The sequence below is a fragment of the Carassius gibelio genome, chromosome B7 (genome assembly GCF_023724105.1).
Source record: "Carassius gibelio isolate Cgi1373 ecotype wild population from Czech Republic chromosome B7, carGib1.2-hapl.c, whole genome shotgun sequence".
NCBI classification, from domain to species: Eukaryota; Metazoa; Chordata; class Actinopteri; order Cypriniformes; family Cyprinidae; genus Carassius; species Carassius gibelio.
In genome coordinates this window covers 16,566,766-16,577,419 of record NC_068402.1, presented here as the reverse complement: position 1 = coordinate 16,577,419, position 10,654 = coordinate 16,566,766, and the positions used below count along the sequence as shown (strand labels likewise).

At 38.8% G+C, this 10,654-nt stretch overlaps 2 protein-coding genes across 2 annotated transcripts; both read right to left on the bottom strand.

Moving 5' to 3' along the window:
• Positions 1–1,566: 1,566 nt before the first annotated feature.
• On the bottom strand, positions 1,567–3,344 carry si:dkey-148a17.6 (uncharacterized protein LOC108190685 homolog). The gene has a single exon (XM_052562333.1). It carries the CDS (start codon positions 3,179–3,181, stop codon positions 2,111–2,113), a length of 1,071 nt encoding a protein of 356 aa, XP_052418293.1. The 5' UTR covers positions 3,182–3,344; the 3' UTR covers positions 1,567–2,110.
• Positions 3,345–3,431: 87 nt separating this feature from the next.
• si:dkey-148a17.5 (uncharacterized protein LOC100535037 homolog) lies at positions 3,432–6,061 on the bottom strand. Its single transcript, XM_052562334.1, has one exon. It carries the CDS (start codon positions 4,856–4,858, stop codon positions 3,818–3,820), a length of 1,041 nt encoding a protein of 346 aa, XP_052418294.1. The 5' UTR covers positions 4,859–6,061; the 3' UTR covers positions 3,432–3,817.
• Between the last annotated feature and the right edge of the window lie 4,593 nt (positions 6,062–10,654).

Genomic DNA, 10,654 nt, shown 5'->3' with positions numbered 1-10,654 from the left:
TAATATTAATCGTTGCCGCGATTTATGTCAAATTTTGTTCTTCTTAATATTGTCAAATTATAAAAGCCAAAAAATGTAATGATTTTGAGTGTTTATTCAGTTCAGTTATTGAAATAAAATACACTTATAGGTAACAGGTTTAGGTTTTAAGGTTAAATTGGGCAAAATATAAAAATGCACGGCACTATGACATAGCGTGGCATGGTAAAAAGAAAATATATGAAATTAAATTCGTTCTTAAAATTAAAATACAACACATGGAAATGAAAAAAAAATACACAAAATTTGCTCATAATATTAACAATAACCGACTTCCTTCCTGTTGGGTTTAGAATTTTGCTCCAAGAGTCTTTTTTGTAGGTATTGGGGTGTTACATGTGTATGGCAATTTTCGTGCATGTACGTGAAACATAGCTGGAAGGCTGTTGATTTTTTTTATATAGGTGGCGCTGTCGAGCCATTTTGCCACACCCTCTTCTGAATCCTATATCAGATGAATATTTTCACCAGGCTTGACACGTGTGCAAAGTTTCATGACTTTTTGAGCATGTTTAAGCCCTCAAAAATGCGATTCATTTGGGAGAAAAAGAAGATGAAGAAGAAGAAGAAGAAACGGAGCAGTTACAAGAGGGTCCTCGCACCATTGGTGCTCGGGCCCTAATAAATTAGGAGCCCAAACCTGTCTTGGGCTCCATACATATACCCCGTACTGATATCTGAGTTTTGTATCCATGATTCAGTTCTCTTGTGTGCCAGTATGTGTCAGTAATGAAATTGGACAAAAAGTCAGACAGAGACTGATTGTCTGTTGTCCTCTCACTATTGCATTGCGTGCAAAACTCAGGTGACGATTCAATGTCCCATTCCTCTTCCAGACTCAGGAAGTCAGGCACCTCTCTCCTTCCATCTTGAGCAATGGTCAGCTGATTCTTTCAGTCATGAAATTTGTGTTTTCAAAGAAAAATAGAAATAGAACCACAGGTCACGACATGAGAAATGTCATGTCACCACTCTGGAATACATGACTTTTAACATCTGAACTGATTTTAAAACACTGGGCATCATACACTTGTCACTTTTGTAAATGGTCACAAAGATAAAATTGGGCATTATACACTACTAAACAACTGAGGATAACACACTGCTAGGCTTTAAAGTTTTTGTGAAAGCAGCAAACTCACACAGAAACATACGCCATGTTGCTAAGAGACAGTTGAAGTAAATGGAAACAATGCGTTCTAAAATCAGCTCACAATATCAAACATGGACTGGATGTGATCACAGTCTGATGCTCAAAAATCAGAGCCTGTGCCCATCCTACTCTATACAGTTATCTGTGAAATCCATCAACTCTGACTGACCAAAATCTGCAGATTGATCTGACTTTGGCCAACTACAGCTGACCATTCCAGAGTGCTGATCAGAGCAAAAATGTGTCCATGTCGTTTAATGTTTTCAAGGTTTTAGGTACAAATTTTGCATTTCAAAAATTCAATAAATGTATTTATTATTTGAATTCAGTAAATAAAGGTAAAGATTTCACAGATACAGAAACAGCCTAGTGAGTTTTTCTTTTGCTTTAGACAGTGGCTCTTTAATTAATGTTTGGTTTAAAAAATAATAACAATAACAGCTGTTTAATTTTCATTTGAAAGGAGCATTATAGAAAAGAATGACATTACACTGGGATCTTCCAGACGGACATCTGTTCCGTTTAATGCCCACTTCCTCTTTCACTCTGTTACAAGAATCACAAACACACACGTTGCAAGGAGAAGGAAGCTGTTGAAATCATAATGCTGAGAAGATGTAAGACTAAAGACAGTCTGTTTACATAAGATACCATGGGAATGTCATTGTAAACAGAGAGAAATATTTGCTATAAAGGCATTTGAGTTATATCACATATAAAAGTGGTTTCATCGTAGAACATGCAGTTGCAATTTAAGATAGCATCTTAGTGAGTATTAAAATATACTCAGAACACAAAGGTCAAGGCACAAGCAAATATTTTACTTAAAAAAAAACTTCAAGCACTCTTTTTGGAGAAATAACCGTTGTAATGGTTAATATAGTTACTGAGTTCCTGGCTTTATAGCTTCTTACACAGTCAGTCTGAGGTACTGATGCATGATTCCATAGCCACATCTACAGGCACTTTTGAGTCCGTGAGACACTCTGAGTTGGTGGTGTGTGAACTCGGTCTTTTGGACACGAATGATAACTCTTTATTCCCTTCACCTGACACTGCACTGGACAGATGCTGGAAGAGCTTCTGTATTCCAGTTTCCCGAAGCGAGCTGCGGAAGGTACGCGCGGCAAACACATAAAGCACTGGATTGACTGAGCTACTGATGAACGCCAGGGCTCCTGCTATAATGTTCATTGTGGTGCAGGCTTCCTCCAAACTTTCCGCCATGTCGGGATTTGAAGGCTTGAGAGCGAGCGAGATGAGGGAAAGAAGGTTCCCCACATGATGAGGAATCCAGCAGAGAGCGAACATCACCACCACACTGCAGATGAGAACCGTCGACTTACGCTTGGACTTGAAGTTCATCTGCGCTATGCGACTGAAAAGGCAGCCGTAACAGACCAACAGAGTGAAAAAAGGGAGGACGAAGCCTATAAGAGTCTCTAAAATGAGCAACACGGCCTCCTGGGCATCGTTTTCATACTTCCTGAACAGACATTGATTTTGTCCGTTAACTTCTCCCAAAGTGTGAGTTAGAATGACGGGAATACTGAGGAGAAATGAAGCCATCCATATCATTAGAAGTACCTTGTTTAGTGCTTGTTTCCTCCTCCAGCCGAGTGAGGCAATGGGGTATCTGACAGCCATGAAGCGCTCCACACTCATGACGGTGATGATGAAGACGCTGCTGTACATACAGGCATAGATGATGTACACCATGGCTTTGCAGGCAGCCTCTCCAAACACCCAGGAGCGGGCCAGCGAGTAGATCCACAGCGGCAGAGTGACTAGCACCAGAAGATCTGCGACCGCCAGGTGGAGGATGAGAAGCACTGTGTGTGAACGCTGCTTCACGTGCTTCACGATGGTCCACACCACCAGCAGGTTCCCAGGTGTGCCCACCAGGAAACACACCCCCAGGATCACACAGGCCCCCAACAAGCCTAGCTCGATCTCCTCATCCTCCTGAAAATGAGCCGTAGCGTTCATGATTCCCTCTCTGTCCACTCGCGTCTGCTATACATCTAACCACTGAGCTAGAAAACCTGCCTCAGCAAAACTCACTTCCCTTTTGTGGAAGCTGAGAAAAACAGAACTCTCAAGCAGAAGGATTTTCTTCGAAAAAGTGTGTACGTTAGCATGGGAGGAGCATCACAACCATGAATTCAGATATACAACTTCTGTATAAAAAGTGGACACAATTACGGATTGTGTTTACACTCATGAATTTCTGACAGTTTGGGTGAGTCTTTTTATTGATTTATTTTTAAATCAGTTTTCACCTCTGTATTAAGCATTATGACATTTTAACAACTTTAACAATTCCAAACAATCAACTATTATGGCAAAGTTCATGTAAACAAGTTCAAATGTAATGGCATTTAAACAACTTTGATCACAAATATTTGAGATGTTGTAAAAATGTAAACAAGTATCATCAGTTAAAAATCTAAATGTTGTGTCATTTAAAATTTTGACCACAAAAACCGATGAATATCATGTCATTTAAACAATTTTGACTAGTAACAAACAGAAATATTATGGCATTTAAACAAGTAGAAGAAGAAACATTATTGCATTTAAATAAAGTTGACAGCTAAGAAAACATAAACATTTCTAATAAGTCTAACAGTTACTCAGAGATCTGTGAGATCCCTCTTGTTCACCACCATTGAGGTCTTCAAGGATCTTTCCATCCTGCTGTCCAGAATCCTGTAAGAAGCCTTGCTGTGTTTGCGTTGTTATGTCCTGAAACAGCTTCACGATCCCAGACTTCTTCAGACTTCCATGTAAGTTTTTAGACGCAAACGCATACAGCACTGGGTTTACTGAGTTACTGATAAATGCCAGCGCTCCAGAAATGAAGACAACACTGTTTGGTATTTGAGACCATTCATCTGATTGTCCTACTAGAAGAACCACCATCCCTACGACATTGAGGATGTGGTGAGGCAACCAACACACAATGAAGGCCACGACCACGCCACAAATGAGAAAGCCCGTTTTCTTGGTCTTAAAGCGCACCTTTCGGAGATGAACGGCGACCTGACAGTAGCAGATCGCAAGTGTGAGAAATGGAATAACGAAGCCGAGCAGAGTCTCCAAACACATACAAAAGACTTCAGAGAACAAAGAGCTGTACGTCCGGGAGAAGCAATGTTTCAATCCATCCTCTTCTTCATCGATATACTGGGATATGATGACAGGAATCCCCAAAAGGAATGACAGGATCCAGATCACTGGCAGTATTCTGGCCAAGGACATCCTGTTTTGCCAATACAACATCTTTAAGGGGTATCTGACAGCCATGAAGCGCTCCACACTCATGACGGTGATGATGAAGACGCTGCTGTACATACAGGCATAGATGATGTACACCATGGCTTTGCAGGCAGCCTCTCCAAACACCCAGGAGCGAGCCAGCGAGTAGATCCACAGCGGCAGAGTGACCAGCACCAGAAGATCTGCGACCGCCAGGTGGAGGATGAGAAGCACTGTATGTGAACGCTGCTTCACGTGCTTCAGGATGGTCCACACCACCAGCAGGTTCCCAGGTGTGCCCACCAGGAAACACACCCCCAGGATCACACAGGCTGCAATGTTCCCTCCAGATGACCAGCTGTCCTGTAACAAATCATTGTCACTATAGAGAGAGGAGTTGATCATCTCTGTCTCGGTTTTTAGCAAGTCTGAGTTCTGACTGAAACGGACTGCTTTTCAGTTCCTTATGATTATAGCTTACAAAGACACACTTCCACTGTTTGTTAATCATATGACCAAGGTGGAGACCAATCATATACTCACATAGTAAAGTAAGTTTCATTATTGTGCTTTACTTTTGGTTTTCTCAAACTGAAATTGAATGAAACAGTTAACAGTGTGGGAATCCTTAGTTTATTTGAAATTAAAACTATTCCGGGAAACCTGTGAATGATGTTAAACAAGTCAGTTAAACTAGAAATGAGTCAGTGTCACACATGAGCACCACCCTCCTGAGGTGTCACTAGATGTTTCTGTGTACAAACTTGAACGATTTACATGATAAGATCAAAAGAAGGAAAAAAATAGAATTTATCATTCTTATAGTCTAATTTGCTGTCTTGTTTAGGACAGGTTACATGACTAGTAGCCTATCATCTGAAATGCAGAGTTAGTTTGTTTTGATAATAAATTAGAGCTCTAGGTCATAATTAAGTGTTTGTCTGGTTGTCTGCGTAATAATTAATATTTTTTTATTTAATTAAATATGAAATAAATCAGACAAATGCCCACAAGGCTATCAGCACAGATGAAGTTTTCTAACCGATTGAAGGCAAAAAATATTGAAGAAATGCATTGTAATCAAAATCTGAAGACGTCAAACCAATAGGGTGTAATAAAAATAAACACTTACCACATCCACTGGTCTGAAAGAAGAAGTGTTATGGAAGCAAAATTTAATGCCTGAAACAAACAGTGGTTTTGCCTGTAGTGTCTTCCCTTAAAATATTATAAATACTAATATTAATTATTTGATTATAATTTGATAATGTTGCATTCTGGCAGTGGAGTAGTAAGTTGTAACAACATCTTTTGTATTGGACTATAACTTACATAGTTTAGGGATAAATAATAGATTTCTAAACAAACTTCTAAAGTTGTATAAAATATGAAATAAAATATGAAATATTTAATCAATATTTATTCACATTGTTAAGTCTACTTACACTCATTATTATTATTATTATTATTTTCATGTGATCTATGATGTTTAAGGAGATGTTTAAGATTGTCAGGAAAAGCAGATTCAAGAACTTGGGAGAGCTTCACAAGGAGTGGACTGAAGCCGGAGTCACCACACTCAGATGTCTTCAGGAACAGAGTTACAGCTGTCACATTCCTAGAACAAAGCCACTCCGGAACCAGAAAACACTTCAGAAGCATTCCTCACCTGGGGGAAGGAGAAAAAGAACTGGACTGTCGCTCAGTGGTCCACAGTCCTCTTTTCAGATGAAAGTAAATTTAGTTTTTCATTTGGAAATCAAGGTCTGGAGTCTGAAGGAATACTGGAGTGGCACAGAATCCAAAGTCCAGTGGGAAGTTTCTGAAGTCAGTGATGATTTGGGTGACGTGACGTCTGCTGGTGTTGCTCCATTGTGTTATCAAGTCCAGAGATTTTGGAGCACTTTATACTTCCATCTGTTGACAAGCTTTATGGAGATGCTGACTTCGTTTTGCAGCAGGACTTCAGCACCTGCCCACAGTGCCAAAACCACTTCCAAGTGGTTTGAGGACCATGATATTACTGTGCTTGATTGGCCACCAACTCACCTGACAGATGAGCTGAAGGCAGCTATCAAAGCAACCTGGGCTTCAATAACACCTCAGCAGTGCCACACTGATCGCCTCCATTCCACACCGCACTGAAGAACTAATTCATGCAAAAGGAGCCACAACCAAGTATTGAGTACATAATTACACCTGCTTTGGAGATCTTTAACATTTCTGTTTTGAAACATTTTTTTTTTATTATTGATTGATTGATCTTTAAAAAAATATTCAATCTTTTTTGGAGATACTTTAATTTTCCTAAGCTGTAAGTCATAACCATCAGAATTAAAACAAAAAAACTCTTTGTGTGAATATCATCTAGAATATAAGTTTGCCTTTTTTAATTACATTTTTAAAAAATAAAGTACTTTTCCATGATATTCTCATTTTTTGAGATGCCCCTTTAAAAGAGAAGACATCTAAACGAGTCCTCCCTCGAATCTGTCACAACAGACACAGGAAGTGAAGTGTGTGGCCAGGTGAATGTGACAGTAGCGCCATCTGCTGGTCATACTTCATACATACTGTAACAGCCCAAACTTTCACGCATTTCTTTCTTCTGTGGAAAAGTTGCTTATTTATCCAAAACGTACATTTCCCTAATATAGGCATATCTTAAGTTGATGCACTTGACTGATCGGGTTTTAGACATTTATGAAAACATACATACATTCCATGCACATTTTAATGCCGATTGAGAGTTTAAGTCAACAGAGTGAGTTATGTGAGCTGCATAAGGTTAGTGCAAAAATCATAGTTTTTTTTTATTTCATTACAGCTAATTTTCTTCAGATGAGGAAGGTCTTTCTGATCCAGTATTTCACTGTCTAGAGCACAACTGGTTTGATCCACTTCATACAGACACTGCAGGACAGGTTTAAACAAATGATGGATCATTCATCATTAGTAGGTTTCTTATATTTTGTGCAATGTCTGTGTGATTTTACCCTGTTACAACGACATTTGTTTCTTTTACTTATTAAAGCAGTACACGAGAGATCTTGCACCTGGTACAGCATCCAACCGTATTTCAACCACCCAAGTACAGAAACACAAATGCAGATGCAGATGGATAAACCTGTGCAGCCTTTATATGTTATGTGTGTTGTGAGCTAATATCATCAGTAAATATAATACTGCTGGTACAAAAGTGATATTCCAGCATGTAAAGTTAATCAGTCTAAGCTCTGAGGGAGTTTTTTTCAGGAGAGGACAAAACAATGAAAAAGTTTGTTTTGAAAATGTTTCTTTGTCACTTACATAATTCAAACAATTATATATATATATATATATATATATATATATATATATATATATATATATATATATACACATATTTCTATATGATAGTTTGATAGTTAAGGGTGATGGACAAAGGTTTAGAAATTGTGTATTGTTTGTTGCTGGTTAAGTTAAACATCAAGGATTTAAATGAAGATGTAAATGAAGCACTCCAGACAAATGCTTCCGAATGCTTCAGTGACTCCATGAACAATAAAAGTACAGGTAAAAATGTAGATAAAACAACGTCATTGACAGGGAGGGTCTCCTCTCCTCTGCTGAGACCTCCAGCACACACTCAGAACAACAGCATGTTGGTTTTCCACCTACTGTACTAACACATTCTATAAGTGTGAAAAGATGTTGGCACCTAAAAGAGATTGAACAGATGAGTCGCCCCAAGCATTACCTGGAAATCTTTCTCATATCAGGCAACAGCTGATAACTGGTTTCTCTCTATCACACACTTGGCCTAGCACAGCCACCGGCGCCAGATTTCATGGAGTGCCTGAGATGCAACAGCAGTCTGTCGCCTTAGCTACACTAGAGAAATGGCCCAGTGATGAATATACCATGGGAGATTAGCACACGTGTGGGTCTCTCTGAGATGAGTCTGTTGACTGCAGTACTGATGAATGTCATCTCCATCAACAGATAGATAATGAGTGGACACCAGCAGAACCCGGATACAGGCATAACTAATACAGCGCAGCGACACACACCATTAACAATGCAAAGAGAAAAACTATGACACCTGTCTGAGAAGCAAAGGGAACTAATGCAGACGCCCAGAGGGCCCGGGTCAGTCACTCAGCACAGTGTCAGCACAGAAGCACTCACATTCCAGCAGGGGCTTGGCTGAAATGTAGACAAATAACACAGGGACAAGCTCTGGGGTGACACAGTGTTATAGTAATGGTATCAACTGATAATTTCATTTTCTGTACTTATTGTGATACTCTTGTATAGCTAGCTTCTCATATACCATGGTAGTTTTAAGGTCCGTAAAACAAATTTAATGGAAGTAACAGAATTCTTCTCTGAGGAGCCACGGGTGTAATATATAATACGACCATCCATCTTTAAGAAAAGGCTAAAAACACATCTCTTCCATCAACACTTGACTCTTGCATTATATTTTTCTTTTCTATCTATTTTCTTTTTTAATTATTATAGTGTTCCACATGTACTGTGTACCACATACATATTATTTCTCTTTTGTTGTTGATTGTCCTCATTTGTCAGGCTCTTTGGAAGAAAGTGTCTGCTAAACGACTAAATGTTATGTAAATGTAATTAATATGAAAACAATGATGTGACCATCCAGTTTAGGATAGATGGGAGTTTTATGATTTATGTTGTTCCCAATGTATCATGTAATATATAAAAAGCAAACAGATGGGGCAGAGAGCTGCGGTATTCGTGACTGTGCGCCCTCGGCTGGGTGATTTACAGCTTGATCATCCTCCAGTGCTAACAAGAGGAGTCCTAGTCTTTTGCCTTTTTTTTTTTTTTTACACGCTAGGGAAAACAAAAGCAGATAAATATCCAACAGCATTCATAACTGCCACGTAATCAAAAGAAGAGGATAAAAGTATGCATCAGAAAACTAACAATAGAAATAAAATGCATCAAAGATAAACTGTATTTTCCCACACCATAATAACCTTAATTGTGGTTTGGGAAAGATTAGGATTAGAGTTTTGCCTAATGGTTGTCAAGTTAACAGCTTTTGGCATTCACTAATTTTATGACTGTCTGGAGATCCTAGAGATGTGTTTTAGATTATACATGAATCAGTATGTTTCCATTGCTCATATTCAGCTTTTCCAGCTTCCCGAAGTTCAGATTTGGCTGTAATATTATTAAAGATTGATGGTGCAAAACATTCTTGGTAAAACAGATAAATAAACCAGAGTAGTGCTGCAGAAGCCCATGCAGCCTCACTGGAGCACTCAGAGCTCATCATGTTCACTCACGCTGTGAATGGTTCAGCCAATTATGCCTCATTGAGTTCCCGTTCCATTCTCCGGTTTGTGGTTTCCATCCATGTGTGAACGAAACAAAGAATGCTGGAAAATTCTGTGGCATTTCCTACATGCTAAACAACTTTATTTCATATCTCTTTGTCCAGATGTGGTCTTTGCATACAGTATTTCAGTCGTTCGTACAAGTAGATGATGCTTGCCAATGGATGCCATGTTTCCTGATGCGGATACTTGACTCCACCAAAATAGACTCTAGAGATTATAGCAAAAATAGTCTGTTTCCTCCAGGAGATCCTTTAAAAGAACAAAGATCTATTCAATGGAACCTCACCTGAATCTGTTTCTCAGATGAAGATTAGTATGATTAATGGGCGATCATTCAAGTATTTTCACTTTCCTTCCTGTTACAGACAAACCATGCTACTGTGGATCAATTCATGTAGAGAAATAAAGCAGCAAAAAGAAAATGTAGTTTAAAGGTAACTATAGTTTCAGAGGCAAAGACAGTATTTCCTGTTTCAACTTATTATGTGTCTGTTGCTTATCTTATATATATATAATTATAAAAAAAGCATGGCCAATGAAGAACAGTTTCTTTCCACAAGCCACTCACAAATAATAAGCTATTGATGACAATGTTCCTCAGGCTATAACAGTACAGTAAACTGAACCGAACCATTTCTCATACTGATGGTTTACATGTATTTTAATGTGCATTTAAACTACACACTGCTTGTGCCCCAAGGCACAATAACATCATTAGTAACAATGAACCTGTTCCTTAGCTCAGTCAGTGAGCAGAAATTGAATACCAGCCTGCAGGGTTTGGGGGATGTGTGTGGCAATCATAAATTATTAAAAACAATAAACAAAACACTTTCAA